At 40.8% G+C, this 16,358-nt stretch overlaps 1 protein-coding gene across 1 annotated transcript in view; it reads left to right on the plus strand.

Moving 5' to 3' along the window:
• The window catches only part of SNRK (SNF related kinase), a 70,208-nt gene extending 59,963 nt beyond the window's left edge, over positions 1-10,245 (plus strand). Inside the window, exons 6-7 of the mRNA XM_012470712.2 lie at positions 2,475-2,609; positions 6,438-10,245. Of these exons, the coding sequence (XP_012326135.1) occupies positions 2,475-2,609; positions 6,438-7,656 (1,354 nt within the window). The 3' untranslated portion in view covers positions 7,657-10,245. The remainder of the gene's footprint in view (positions 1-2,474; positions 2,610-6,437) is intronic.
• The last annotated feature ends 6,113 nt before the right edge of the window (positions 10,246-16,358 follow it).

Below are 16,358 nucleotides of genomic sequence, written 5' to 3' on the forward strand. Positions count from 1 at the left end.
TAATAGAGTTCCCAGTTGGCAAGAGTTGTGTCATTTATCGCTGAAGTTCTTGGCCCAGTGCCTGACACATAGGTTTTTTGTGTTTTTTTTTTTTTTTTTTTTGGTGTTTTGGTTTTTATACTAGCGAACAAGTAAGCCATTGCTGGGTGGTGTCAGTGAGTGCTGTGGCCTTTTTCCCTTTCTGTAGGAGTGGAATGAAACAGCTTGTTTTGTATCCCAGTATATACCTTATCTGTAGCACTATTCTCATTCCTCTGTCTCCTTCTGGTCCCCACAGTGAGTAGGGAGAACAGGGCAGTACCACATGCTTAGAGTCCTCTAAATCAGGAGTTGGTAAATGGTGCCAGCCACACATTTTTATAAATGAAGTTTTATTGGGCCACAGCCGTGCCCATTCATTTAAGTATTGTCAATGGATGCATTGTGCTATAATGGCAGAGTGGTTGCGGGAGAGACCACATGGCCCACAAAGCCTGAAATATTTATTATCTGGCCCTTGAGAGCCCCTGCTGCAGCCACCTGGAGCCTGCAAGTTACATACAAGTTGTTAATTATATCCTTTAAAACCAAAGCCAGTTTTTAATAAACAGTTTGGAATCAAAGATAATACAACAGAAAGATGCATTTTCTTTGTTCTAATAATGATTAATTTCTATAAGAGGTCCTGACTGTAAAAATAAGGAATATTTCCACAAATTAAAGGTCAAAAGTTATTTAATGTGTTGAATGAAACATTTGAGTATGTTGGAAAGAGAGTGTGCTCTAGGAGGCAGAAAAGGGGTTCCCCTCAGGAGGTCCCTTTTGTGATCTGATCCAGTTCCCTGACTTGGGGAAAGAGAAGGGGCTGGACTTGCAGATCCCTGCCATGTGTCCTCTGCCACACGCACACCCACTGGGAGGCTCTGATCCCTGAGAAGGGCAGTGTCTGCATAAAGGACATATGTCTTTAGGGTGTTTTACATTACTGGAAAGAAAAGTTTTTAAAAATAAACCCAGCTTCTTAATTTTGGCTTAAGTACAAGTTTCTGTAAGTTTCCAAGTGTATTTTGATTCTTTACAGTATTGACTCACAGCTACTTAAATGACCTAAACATGTGGAGAAGATGGGACACTTGCTGTTTCTGCTGCAGACACTCACTTTAAGAATGTGTAGAAAATGATTTTTCACTTTTGAGTGGGTAAAAGGCTGTTTGTGTCTCTCTGAATTGGCCTTACGGTCTTAGCTTGAATATACATACATACATACATGTAGTAGTGTCATCTAGAACTATTTAATTATAAATCCAAAAGGTAGTACAGTTTAAATGGTTCAGGTGACTCCAGTTTTCCAGTTTGCTGGTTTCCCAAGTGTATCGGGAGCTGGGGGAGCCGGTCTTGCTGTCCCCTCAGCTAGCCTTACTCCGTGCTTGCTGCTCACATCATGAGAAGCTGCTTGTTCTGAGGGTGACTCCTGAGTTCCAACACACATTTCTCTTACAACACATTTCTAAACCGAGGCCAATTCCTATATTCAGTACTTTGCTGAAGAAACCACTCTAAGAAATCATTCTACCCTTGAATTTCACCTTGGGCACGTCCTTTGGAATCTCATGCCTCAGCCTGCCCTGCCCTGCCCTGCCCCCATTAGTTGTGACCCCAGTGTACATTTTGAAAAATGAGGTCTCGCTGTTGCTCCTTTCCTAAGTGTTCATTGTATATTTTCAGTAACTATTGCAAGTTTCTGAAAACAGTAGTTATGTATTTCCTGGCCTTGTGGGATCTGCCCCAAAGCATGCTCCCAGTATATCCCATGACAGGCCAGCTGCAAAAGAGTGGGCAGGGCTGTGGGCCTTGTTGGGCCTTGTGTCCCAGCACCGTGCCTAGCCAGACTAGGTACTCGGTGAGCATTACTTTTTAAATGGATGAATGAATACATTGATTTTATTCAAAGTGATTGATGATGACATGCTTTCAATTTCTTTAATAATTCCGTAATGCCTAAATTGCCAGTAAATGCAGAGGGAATGTGAAAATAAAAACATTTTCTAATTTTTTTGACTGATACTAGTACTCCAATGCACATTCATGTAACGTAGACCTACCTTGTCTTCATTTCATACTTCCAGTGGAAGCAAGTAAGCCACCGGAACAAATACAAACACTGTACACACAAATTCATTTTGAATAACGCGTGCACGCATTATCTTATGGATCTAAAACTGATGTCTAACTCAGCTGCTGTTAGCATTTTGAATTTTTCTTTCATTTATGAAAAACGTTCATAAAAATGTGAACATATTTATGCAGTTGTTTCTAGAATTTCAAGAGTGACCTTAAATAACTACTAGTTTGGTTTTTTTCTGGTTTGCATTTTTGCATAATTTTAAAGATTCCAGCCATTGAATTTAACTTGCTTTACTTTTAAAAATCAATTCTGCTTCTTTTAAACAACCTTCTGATGTGGCTGACGTTTGCTCTCACCTTGTTTTCCTCAGAGCCCTGGAAACCAACAGGTATAACCATATCACAGCTACATACTTCCTGCTAGCTGAAAGGATCCTGAGAGAAAAGCAGGAGAAAGAAATACAGACCAGATCTGCAAGCCCGAGCAACATCAAGGCCCAGTTTAGGTGAGAAAAAAATTCTTCACTGATTTTAGTAAGTTAACATTTTAAAATAGTGACCTTTTTTTTTTTTTAATGCTTCCTAACTCTTTGGGGCAAGAAAGTACAAACAGTGATGACAGCCTCATTGGAGAGGCCACACGTGGGCTCTTCGGGTGTATGTAAAGGTCTGGGTCCCCTCCTGGGCTCAGTGGGGACGGGGCTGTGTCTGTTGGCATGGTCAGGAAAACATGTTTGGAGAAGCAGCCTTAAGCCAGTGTCTTGCCAGTTATTTTCATTAAATTCTTCCAAATCCAACATGTATTAATTGTTATTTTCTTTAGTTTTTCATTCTAGGAACAAGGCTGAATTTTCCCTCAGTTAACTGAAGTAATTTTTAAAATTAAATAGAGTATTGCTATGTCACAGTGTTCTCTCAGCATTTCTGGGATTGGATAATCACATTAGCTAGTTGATTTATTAGCTGCTTGACCTTGGGAGGTTGCTTAACCTCTCTATGACTTAGCTGCCCTATCTGTAAAACAAAAGTAACAATGCTATTTACCTCGTGGGACTGTGGAGAGGAATGATGAATTAATATATGTAAAGCACTTAGACCAGGGATCTGTATGTTTGCTGTCATTGCTGGGAATATTTTACCACCATCATCCAATAAAGTCACGAACCTGCTGCTCTCCAGGCCTTTTCTTCCCCACCTCTTTCCTCCTCCCCCGCCCTCCCCCAACCTTCTCACTTTTTTTTTTTTTCCTGCAATAGTAACTTTCCACTTAAAATCAAAGCATGGAAAGGGTTTACTTTTTTCATTATCATTATGAAATTTATTTCTAATTTATGCATTCAGATAAAGTAACCCATGGAACTGTAGTTCAATAATAGAAGAGTGCTCCTGATTCTGAGTAAATTTGTGTGTACCTCAAATATATGTGAATATATGTGTGTGAATATTATTGTGAATAATAATATGATTGTAAAAGATTAAGAAAGCCATTTCGATTTTAAGTTACTTGCAGTTGGCTCGCCATGTGCACTTCGTTGCTTGGGTGGAGTGGCAGAGTAGAGAGAGGACAACATTCCCAGCTTACCAAAGAGTAAAGATTTGGAAGTCTAATTTAACTAGAACATGAATTTAGTAACTTTATTTGTATCCTGAATGTATTCCTCTGTAATAAAAACTAGGCACACTGTCTAGTGTCTGCTTAGAAAAGGACTGAACTCAGGGAGTGAGGGGATTCTTGGGGATGAGATAAACTATAGACTGATGCTCAGAGGTTATGGTCAACCTAGTCCTGACCTGAGCTCCCTGGCAAGAAAGAGTAACCCCAACGCAGATCATCACTACTCGCCAGGTGCACCAAGACTGGAACTACCATCAGGCGTCCGCAGGAGAGAATATTTAGATTTGAACTCTCTTCTATTCAGTGAAACACACCAGAACTCAGTCTAAAGCTGATCGTATATATGAGACCAGCATTAGCTATAAAGAAATACTAGGCCAGGCACAGTGATTCAACCCTTTGGGACGCCAAGGCGGGAAGATCCCTTGAGCCCAGGAGTTCATGACTAGCCTGGGCAACATAGACCCTTTCTTTACAAAAATTAAAAAAAAAATTTTTTTTTAAATACCAGAACTTTCTGAGCTGTTTTCCTTTTGCCGTGGTCATGAGAACTCTAGAGTAGAGAAGCTATGAGTGCCTTTTTTTCTATGGCACAGGGTCCACTGGCAGAGTGATGTCTCCTGACTTGTCTTCTCTTTGTTGTCACTGTAACTTTATTGACAAGACCCTGGACCTCCCATGGTTCCATTGCTGGATATGCCTTGTGGTCAGAATGACCTGGTAGGTAGAAACCTGAACTGAGTCAGGAGACTGTATTTAAAATGGCAGCCGGCTGGACAAGGATGGAGGAAGGGTCAGGCCAGTGAAAGCCACAGACACAAAGAACAGATGCATGCTGTGTGGCCAGTGGGTCGTCCAGAAGAATTAGTGACAGACTGGTTGAGATGGGTGATTAACAGGAGACTGATATCCAGCCTCCTAGCTGGGCTGGGTGTTTTCGCAAGCAGACTGGTAGGCAGAAAGAAACAGGGATTTGGCCTGCAGGTTCTGGAATCCAGAAGCAGAGTCCTAGATCTGGAATTGAGTAAGAACACAGGGACTCCACTAGAGAATGAAGACCCAGATGCCATCTCAGAAATGTAGGTATAACATATGGCTTAGCTCAAAGGAGTGGTGTTGGTACAGATAGGATCCTGCAGCAGAGAGCTAGAGTGGTATTGGGAGTTGTCAAATAAAGTAGCTTAAAGTTTCTTAAATTCTAGAACAGATTCTGTTTCAGATATAGTAGCATTAACTTCGTTAAAAATGTGAATAAATGTAGGGCTGCCCCAGTACATTCGTATGGAAGAATATGAGGTCTGAGAGACGGGCCTAGGCATTTAGATTTATTTCAGATTGAGAACTCTCATGACCGACTGTGTCCGGGGCTGTATGCAGACTGCAGAGACTCTTCCTCCAGCCTGCCCTGGAGAGCCGAGGACACACTGTTGGAACTCTCTAGGGAGGAGCCAGATAGCAGGGCAGGCATCTGATAGACTGCAGCCAGGTAGCTCTGGAATGGAAAACCAAGAAGTTAACCCAGAAGCAGGACGTGGCCACACAGTGTTAGTCATTGTGTGGTTATGACCACTTCAGGGAATACTGCTTCTTAGCTTCAAATTTAAATTTTTTAATGACAGGTTTATTTTATTAAAGGGGAACCTGTGCAAAACATAAGAAAACTTGCACATAGCAAGTCTAGTAGATACTCCACTTACAGTGGCCACTGGCAAAATTTTGATCCTGCTTTATTATTATATCACTGTACCCCTGGGGAGAGAGGATAGTTGACAATTCAGAGATATTTATTTAGAATAGCAGCTAGAGAACCTCATTTTAAAAATTCATCTTCTTTGGCTACCAAGCAGTATTCTTGTTACTTGGGCAACTCCAGGTTGGGAGATAAAATGAAAGTTTAAATAGTGGCAAGCTTTGCTGTTCATGGGTATTTAAAAATATGCTTATTTAAGGCTGGCACGGTGGTGTGCACCTGTAGTCCCAGCTACTCAAGAGGCTGAGGTGGGAGAATTGCTTGATCCCAGAGGATTGAGGCTGCCGTGAGCCGCATTCATGCCCTTGCACTCCAGCCTGAGTAACAAAGTGAGACCCTGTCTCAAAAGATAGATATTTATATTTAACTTAGTGAGTTATTTAATTGGAGAGGAAGAGATTTTTATATGATTTTGCATGATATATACGTGTTGTACATATACCTTTTGTTTCTCTCCAGATGCATTAAACTGTTTCCATTGTTTTTTTAATAAACACCAAGTTCTTACCCCATGTTAAAATCAGGAGCCCTGGAAATTTCAGGTGAATTTTATTTGTAGTAATTCACCTTTAAAGGTTATGATCTAAGAACCAAAGGAACAAGACATGTGTGGTGTTCAGGTTTTTCTTTGCCAGTAACCTCTATTGTGCTTTTTAAAAATGTTAATCTTGTAATAGAAAGCTTTTGTATAGAAAAGATGGAGTAGTTCTTACCCCATTTTCTTTTCTGACAGCTGTGATGAAGTTGTCAATTGGCCAATAAGCCACAAACTGAACCGTGTTTCAAAACCATATTTACACTTGTGGTGTCCTTGCTGATGATGTTTACATGATGTTGAATGGCTTTGCAAAGCTGCTGCTTTTTTCTTTAAGTCTGTAGATTTTGTCCCAGTAAGTTCAGTGTGATGTACTTTACTCTCATCTGCATAATGATTATATGGCTTTTGTTTCCCCCCAATCTGTTACATAGGCAGTCATGGCCAACCAAAATTGATGTACCCCAGGACCTTGAGGATGACCTCACGGCCACTCCTCTGTCTCACACGACTGTCCCTCAGTCTCCTGCTCGGGCTGCTGACAGTGTCCTCAATGGCCATAGGAGCAAAGGCCTGTGTGACTCAGCTAAGAAAGACGACCTTCCCGAGTTGGCTGGACCAGCACTATCTACAGTGCCACCCACGAGCTTAAAACCCACAGCCAGTGGGCGGAAGTGTCTGTTCAGGGTGGAAGAAGACGAAGAGGAAGATGAGGAGGACAAGAAACCAATGTCCCTCTCAACACAAGTGGTTTTGCGCCGGAAGCCATCTGTGACCAATCGCTTGACATCCAGGAAGAGTGCTCCTGTCCTCAACCAGATCTTTGAGGAAGGGGAATCTGATGACGAATTTGACATGGATGAGAATCTGCCTCCCAAGTTGAGCAGGTTAAAGATGAATATAGCTTCTCCAGGTACTGTTCACAAACGCTACCACCGGAGGAAAAGTCAGGGCCGGGGCTCCAGCTGCAGTAGTTCGGAGACCAGTGATGATGATTCTGAAAGCCGACGGCGGCTCGATAAAGATAGTGGGTTCACCTACTCCTGGCACCGCCGGGATAGCAGCGAGGGGCCCCCTGGCAGTGAGGGGGATGGCGGGGGCCAAAGCAAGCCAAGCAATGGCAGCGGAGGGGCGGACAAGGCCAGCCCCAGTGAGAACAATGCTGGTGGGGGCAGCCCCTCCAGCGGCTCGGGTGGCAACCCCACCAATACATCGGGTACCACACGCCGCTGTGCCGGCCCCAGCAACTCCATGCAGCTGGCCTCTCGCAGTGCTGGGGAACTCGTTGAGAGCCTCAAACTCATGAGCCTCTGCCTTGGCTCCCAGCTTCATGGGAGCACCAAGTACATTATTGATCCACAGAATGGCTTGTCATTTTCCAGTGTGAAAGTCCAAGAGAAATCTACATGGAAAATGTGCATCAGCTCCACGGGGAATGCAGGGCAGGCCCCTGCAGTGGGCAGCATAAAGTTCTTCTCTGACCACATGGCAGAGACCACCACTGAATTGGAACGGATAAAGAGCAAGAACCTGAAAAATAATGTGCTCCAGCTACCTCTGTGCGAAAAGACCATCTCTGTGAACATCCAGCGGAACCCTAAAGAGGGGCTGCTATGCGCATCCAGCCCAGCCAGCTGTTGCCACGTCATCTGACTGTGGCCCTATCTGGCTGCTAGCACACTTCCTGCTCAGAGCAGTGAAGACCGGCTCACTTCACTGTTCCCATTTGTTTTTACTATTTTAAAGTGGGCGTTAGGAGCAATTATTTATTACCTTTCCATTTGTTCGCCTGATGATGTGACAATGCATGGTCTTTGTGCATGCTGCTAGACACTTTTCTTTTCCAGCCGAAAAGCCTATTATGTAATTTTTACATTCATAATTTTAATGTGGATGATCAGGATTAAATTTAAGATGTATATTTGGAACCTAATATAAATGGAGCACTTAGAAATTTGATGTTCTGCACTTAACCTAGAGAGAGAAAAAATGCTTTTCTTTGTGAAAAATCTGAATTCCTGTCCCGACCTTCTGTGATGTGGAAACTCTGTGCTCTGAGACACACTCTGGTGTCTGAGACAGAACCAAAGCAATAACGTGATACCCACAAGGCCTGGAGCCAGCTAGCGACCTTGTGCCGCCCAGCCGTCCATGGCCTGTGCAGAGCAGAGGACAGTGAGTGTCTGCACTGAGAACCTTAAAACCATAATTTGAACATACCCACACCTGTTTGTCTTAAGCTATAGTATAAAACCAAGTTTGGGCTCTTAAAATTTAACTGAAAAAGATTTCCTTGTTTTTGTAATAGGTAACATAAAGTACTTAGATTTATAAGGCAGCTTCCCCTGTAGTGATAAATTACAAGCAGACAATCTTATTTTGTAATGTGAAGTGATGATGTCTTAACTCTACTTGAGAGTGTATGTCTGTCTAACAGAACAAAAAGATGCTCTGTGTAAATTCCTACCTGTAGGGCACACCACAGGATTTCCATGTAGATAGAAAAACTGTAGGGCCTAGTACAGAAGGTGCACACAAATGTTGGCAAAGTCAAAACCCATGAATTAAAACAAAACTTACTGGGATTTGTTTTTTAGGAGTTTGGTAATTAAGTTAACTCTTGTTATTTTCATTGAGTTATATCCTTTGGCTCAGCTAGCTGTGAAATTGGCTGATCAAAAAATAAACATAAAAGGGTAAAATTCACAGATAACAGCGAACAAAAATGCACAAAGCCTGCTTTGTAACTTTTTTTCTGGAAGTGTTTTTCACTTTGCCTTTTCCTGCCAAAACAATAATCAAGTAACTCTTGCTTTAACCTGTTCCTGTACAAAGACTGCTTTTGACCAGATAATCATCTGTCATGGCATTTTATCTTGTAGGACACTGTATATTGCAAACTGCTAATTATGGAAGCGGTCAGTTGCTGTTTTTCATGCGGTGCCCTGGGAGTCTTAAAAGCAGTGCTTAGCAACATTGGTGATTGATAGAATGTGGCTGGGACCCAGGGCCCTTCCCCAATCTTCAGCCCCCCATCATGTCTGAGGTGACGGACTGAGACGCATCTGGTCATGTAATTCAGAGAGTGGGCAGATCACCAAAGAACTGCACTGCTGTGGTCACTGTTTCTTCAAGTACACACTGACTCTGCTACTTTAGGATAAATATATTTTACTGAGAACTCTGAATTTCACAGTATACTTACTAAACTAAGTAAAAATGATAAAATACTTATTTTACTTTCTAGACCTAGGCTAGATATGTTTTAAGCTACAGCTCTAGTTCATTGTGATATTTATAATTTGAAAGCTATGAGAATAGATGTGTGGGTGAAGCCATAGAACATATTTGCTTGAAATTCTTGAGCAGGGATCTTATAAAGGGCCAGAAATAAGATGTGTGGTTCACGTAGATAGTGAGCGTAACATCTGTATTAAACGTAGGAGAGAGGTTTATAAAGGGCATTGGCAATAAACTCTTTGTTGCAGCTGTTTTCCAAGCAGTGTAAATACTTTTTCCTGTGATTATGTATAGCCTTGGAATGGCACCTTTTAACTGACCCATATGTGTTTGGTTTTCAATGGTTTTTTATATTCAGATGTATATATGGTGCTCACTTTAGGATCAGCAGTGTTGACCATTTATGCTGCATAGCTGTATTATAGCCTTATTAGTTGTGTGTGGTTGGTTGACCCTCTGGGTATACAAATGTCAGTCTGAGTGGTGTCTTACTCCTTTGTTCATAAGTGAATGATTGTGCATGTGTTGTATGTCATAGTATGTCATCACATAAAAGGGAGGGAGCAAAAGACCATTACATTAAGATAATATTGGACCAAACTACTTACTTGCTCTAAACAATTACTTGTACTCCTTAACCTGTCTTCAAAAGTTGCATATAGTTACAGTAGTGTATAAATTACATATTGTGGAGAAACAGTCTTGTATTTTTCTGTATGTGTGTATATATATAATTATGTACTTCTGGCAATTCTATCTGTATTTAAAGATGTGACAATCTTGACACCAATTTTAAGAATAGCTGTGAGACCGAATTGAAGATATCCCTACCAAGTGAAAATTGATGTGTGTTCTTAAGAGGGTACAGACTTACCAACTGATTTGGTCAGTTGCTTCCAATGCTGGTTGATTTCCCTCATTGTGTAAACATTGACAGGTATGTGACAAATGGGGAAAAAAATCCAAATAATAAAGTGACATATTGGTGTTCAGCAATATAAACTGTGTCCTGTGTTGTATTGCTTCTCATGCATGCAGCTTTGCGTGGTCCCACCTCAGTTAGTTAGACCCAGCCTCCTCCATGTTCTGTGCCTGCACCATCAGATGTGGCTGAAAAAGTACAGTCATGACTACATTTACTTTAAACTCGTGACCATAAATATCAGGTGGGCCCACAGTTGCCCATTAAGTACACTTTATTTCATCTACTTTCATCACTCTGCTCGTCACTGTGCTGCCTAACTGAATAAACAGAAGCAACGAGAACTGCCACAAGTTCCCACTTCCGCCGTCCTCCCTTCCTTCATACGTATTCACATGCTCTGCCCTTCCTCCTGTTACTGTGATTCCAAAGTCAGCTACTCTTACTCAGTTCTCACACAACCATTACCATAAGCAACTTTTACCCACCCCCAAAAAGAAATCTTGTGCCCTTTGACAGTTTACCTTTGCCCCCAACACCCCTTACTACAGCCTCATGCGACCACTTCGTGTTACCAATTTTCAATCCCATGTTAGAATTTAATGAATTGCTAATTCTAGCTCACTTCCTTATAAACCTCCCATCTTTCAGTATCTCACTTCTGCCTTGCTGCTCCTCAGTCCACTGACCATTCCTCATTCTCCCAATCTCTAAATTTTTAATGTCTCAAGTTTCAATTCTGGCCCCCTTCATCTGCAGTGAGTCACCTGATGATCTCATTTAGTCTGATATCTAGATGCTGATAGAAGCCCAAAATACATTTAGCCCAATATCCCAGGAACACTGGATTTCAACTACCTATTTGACTTTTCTACTTGGATGTGTCTACAGCATCTCAATTTTTACAAGTTCAAAACTTCTAATCTTTCCCCTCAAATCTTTTTACTAGTGCACCCATCTTAAATGGCAACTTCTGGCCTTCAGTAGTTTGATACAAGCTGAAAATCTTGGTGTCATCCTTCACTTTTTCATCCCAACATTCAGTCTATGAGCAAATCTTACCTTTCAAAGTTGACTGCTTCTCATTGCCACCACCACTACCACTTAAGTCCATGACAACTCATCTGAACTGTAAATGCCTTTTAAAGGGTTTCCCTGTATTTGCCCTTGTCTTTCTCATTTATTTTCCATTCAGCAGTATGAGAGATCATTTTAAAGGCTAAATCATACCATTTTGAAAGGTGTTTAGTTTCCAAATATTTGGGGATTTCCTACTTGTTTCTATAACTAATTTCTAGTTTTATATCATTTTTTATCAGTGCATGCTTTGTATAGTTTAAATCTCTTGAAATTACTGAAACTTGTTTCATGGCCCCACATATGACCTATCTTGGTGAATGTTTCCTGAGTGCTTGGAAAGTGCTGTTGGTGGAGTGTCCTATACATGTCAGTTAGTTCAAGCTGGTTGATAAGGAACGTTCAAGTTTTCTATATTCTTACTGACTTTCTGTCTTAATTATTGAGAGAGGAGTGTTGAAATCTCCAGCAATGGTTGTGGATTTGTCCGTTTCTCCTTTTAATTCTAGCAGTGTTATTTTATAAAATACGAAGCTCCGTTGTTTGGTACCTATGCATTTAAGATTGTAATGTCATACTGATGAATTGATCCCTTTCCTCATTATGAAATGTTCTCTCTTTATGCCTGGTAAATTATTTGTTCTGAAATCTGCTCCATGTGATAGTGATATAGTCACTCCAGCTTTGACTTGTGAGTATATATTTTTCTATTCTTTACAGTTAACCTATTGTGTCATTTTGTTTAAGGTTTTTTTTTTGTAGATAGCATATAGTTGGAACTTGCTTTTTTATCTCATCTGCAAATGTCTTTTATTTAAATGTATTAATTTAGTGTAATTGTCAATATGGTTGAGTGTAAACCTACCTAGTTTTCTATTTGTCTTGTCTGTCATTTTTCCCTCTTTTACTACCTCATTTTGGTTTAACTGAGCAACTTTTGTTATTCCATTTTATCTCCACTATTGGCTTATTGGCTGTACCACTTATTTTTCAGTGGGTGCTATAAGATTTGCAATACATGTATTATATCACAGTCTATCTTAATATATCATTCATGTAGAGTATAAGAACTTTACAACTGTATGCCTCTATTTTCCTCTTCCTGTTCTTTATATGATTGTTGTCATACATTTTATTTTTGCACATGTATAAATATTGTTTTAACTAGTTTTTAAAGGATTAAACATGGAGTATTTTAGCTACATATTTGTCATTTGCAGCACTCTTCACTTATTTGTGTAGATCCACACTTTGGTTTTCCTTCTGTGTGTAGAACATTCTTTAACATTTTATATAATGCAGATCTGCTGGCATTACATTCTGTCAGCTCTTGCTTGTCTGAAAAATTATTTTTCCTTTATGAAGGATATTATCATGGGGTATAAAAATTCTTGATTGATTTTTATTGCAATGCTGGACACTGAATTTTACATTGTTGAATGCTGGAATTTTTTGTATTCACGTAAGAAGTGTTGGATTTCATTTTGGAATGCAGTTACTTAAAGTCATTGGATCATTCATTTCTCACTTTTAAACTGTTAGGGCAGATCCTGAGCAGTCTTCAGTCTAGGGATAATTTGGCCCACTACTGAGGCAATACCTATCTAGAGACTCTGTTGAGGTTTTTCCACTCTGGCTGGTAGGAACATCAACTATTCCCAGCCTTGGGTAAGTTCTGAGCATTGTTCAGCCTATTGCTTTCCAGTGGTTCTTTCTCCAACCTCAGGTAGTTTTCTCATAGGTACTGATCAGTACTCAACCAAAAAACACAGATTTTCTTTTGGAGCTTGCTCATTATCTGTGCAGCTCCCTCCTCTCTGCCCCGCACATTGATCTTGAACTTAAAACTACCTGTTCAACTCAACCAGGCTATTTAGGCTCTCCCTCCCTGTGTTCTGGCAGTGAGTTGGGGCATTCAACTCACAGGGCTCACCTCACTTGCCTCCCTTCTGTCAGGGATGACTGCCCTATGCTGTCTGTTGCTCAATGTCTGAAAACTACTGCTTCATATATTTTGTTTGGTTTCCTAGTTGTTTAAGGCAAGAGGGTCAATCAAATTCCTCTAATTTCATAATGGCCAGAAACAGCAGTCTAAATCGTGGGTCACTCCCTGTTCAAAATCCTTCCATGGCTTCCCATCTCAGATTTAAAAGTCTAGTCCTTGTGTGGTGGCCCATAAAGCCCCAATCTGTCCTCTGCCCCAATTTTATCACATCTCCTCCTGTCAACTTGCTCATTAAGCTCTGGTTGCAATAACCTTGCTAGTCCTTGAACAGGCCAAACATAGGACACGTCAGACTTTGGGTGGTTGTTAATCCATGGCCCTTCTGCCCCCTACAGCTGCTCAGCAGGGATGAGTTTTCTCAGACTTCTGGGATCCAGGGAGAGAAAGACTGTAGCCCTTTTTGAGCTAATAGGGCCTAAGCACGTTGTGGCTACTAGGGAGGGAGCTGTATCTTTCAGGACCCCCAAATCCAGGACTAAGCACTTGCTGGACACCTCACTGTGAGCAAGGTGTTACAGATTAGAAAGTCAGAAGAGAAAAAAATGAATCATGGTTTTTGCCAGTTCATAATGCCCTTGGAGAAGAAAATGGTGATTTAAATTAGCATGAGATGATGGATCAGATGTAGTGATGTGTCTGCACAGCAATGCTATCAGTGTCAGGGAATTGTAAGAAGGGAAAAGCAGGGTGGAAGAATGCAGAGAGTGTGAGCAGGGTTCTGATCATCTGGAGGTCCCTGTGTGAACCACAGGAGGTAGCAGTGGGCTTTGCTGAGAGAGAAGAATTCATTTTGCTTCTTGAATCCTTTATCCTTTTATAAGGACTCCAAGGTTTCTGGATTCGAAGGTGAAAAGAGTGGGGTGGGGGGCATTGGTAGAAACAGTCATTAAGGGGAACACCAGCATGAGACTGAGTCAACGTCTTACTGGCAGAGCTGGTTTCATGTGTGTGTGCAACCTGTATACTCATTTGGGGGCACCACACTTAGAAGAATCTCGTACTTGGTTTGATGCTCTGCTGTTGTTTTAAAATTCATTGCCACATGACATACACTCTAAAATCAATCATGCAATTGGACGTAAAACAATTGTCAGCAAATGCAAAAGAACTGAAATCATACCAATAAAAAACATGGTGCAATAAAATTAGAAATCAAGACTAAGAAAATTGTTCAAAACCATACAATTACATGGAAATTAAATAACCTGCTCCTGAATGACTTTTGGGTAAATAATGAAATTAAGGCAGAAATTAAGAAATTCTTTGAAACTAATGAAAACAAAGATAAGACATACCAGAATCTCTGGGACACAGCTAAGGCAATGTTAAGAGGGAAATTTACAGCACTAAACACCCCTGTCAAAAAAGTCAGAAAGATCTCAATTTAACAACCTAACATCACAACTAAAGGAACTAGAGAACCAAGAGCAAACCAACCTTGAAGCTACCAGAAGACAAGAAATAACCAAAATCAGAGCTGAACTGAAGGAGAATGAGACACAAAAACCATTCAGAAGATCAAATCCAGGAGTCGGTTTTTTAAAAACATTAATACAATAGACTGCTGCTAGACTAATAATGAACAAAAAACAGAAGATCCAAATAAACACAATTAGAAACAACAAAGAGGATATTACTACTGACCCCACTGAAATACAGATAACCATCAGAGAATATTATGAACACCTCTATGCACACAAACTAGAAAATCTAGAAGAAATGGATAAATTTCTGGATACATACACCCTCCCAAAACTGAACCAGGAAAAATCTGAATCCCTGAACAGACCAATAATGAGCTCTGAAATTGAATCAGTAATAAATAGCCTACCATCCCCCAAAATCTCAGAACCAGACAGATTCACAGCTGAATTCTACCAGATGTACAAAGACGAGCTGGTACCATTCCTACTAAAACTATTACAAAAAATTGAGGAGGAAGGACTCCTTCCTAACTCATTCTTTGAGGCCAGTATCATCTTGATACCAAAACTTAGCAGATAGCAAGAAAACTTCAGGTCAATATCCTTGATGAACATTGATGCAAAAATCCTCAACAAAATACTGTCAAACCAAATCCTGCAGCACATCAAAAAGCTTATCCACCACGATCAAGTAGGCTTCATTCCCAGAATGTAAGGTTGGTTTAACATATGCAACTCAATAAATGTGACTCATCACATAAACAGAACTAATGACAGAGACCACATGATTATCTCAATAGATGCAGAAAAGACTTTCAACAAAATTCAACACCCTTTCATGTTCAATACTCTCAATAAACTACATATTGAAGGAACATACCTCAAAATAATAAGAGCCATCTGACGGCATGATGGCTCATGCCTGTAATCCCAGCACTTTGGGAGACTGAGGCAGGTGGATCACAAGGTCAGGAGTTCAAGACCAGCCTGGCCAACATGGTAAAACCCCATCCCTACTAAAAATACAAAAATTAGCTGAGTGTGGTGGTGCGTGCCTGTAGTCCCAGCTACTCAGGAGGCTGAAGCAGGAGAATTGCTTGAACTCAGGAAGCAGAGGTTGCAGTGAGCAGAAATCGTGCCACTACACTCCAGCCTGGCCAACAGAATGAGATTCTATCTCAAATAATAATAGCCATCTATGACTAACCTGTAGCCATATCATACTGAATGGACAAAAGCTGGAACACTTCCCTTGAAAACTGGCAGAAGACAAGGATGTCCTCTCTTACCACTCCTATTCAACATAGTATTGGAGGTCCTGACCAGAGCAATTTCTGGCAAGAGAAAGAAAGAAAGCACATCCAAATAGGAAGAGAGGAAGTCAAACTATCCCTGTGTGCAGACACATGATTCTGTATCTAGAAAACCCCATAGTCTTGGTCCAAAAGCTCCTTCAGCTGACAAACAACTTCAGCAGTGTCAAGAAACAAAATCAATGTACAAAAATCACTAGCATTCCTATACACCAACAATAGTCAAGCCAAGAGCCGAATCAGGAAGACAATCCCATTCAGAATCACCACAAAAAGAATAAAATACCTAGGAATACAGCTAACCAGGGAGGTGAAAGATCTCTGCAATGAAAACTACAAAACACTGCTCAGAGGTTGCAGTGAGCCGAGATTGT

The sequence above is a fragment of the Aotus nancymaae genome, unplaced genomic scaffold, assembly GCF_030222135.1.
Source record: "Aotus nancymaae isolate 86718 unplaced genomic scaffold, 86718_ANA_hifiasm-v0.15.2.pri h1tg000067l, whole genome shotgun sequence".
NCBI classification, from domain to species: Eukaryota; Metazoa; Chordata; class Mammalia; order Primates; family Aotidae; genus Aotus; species Aotus nancymaae.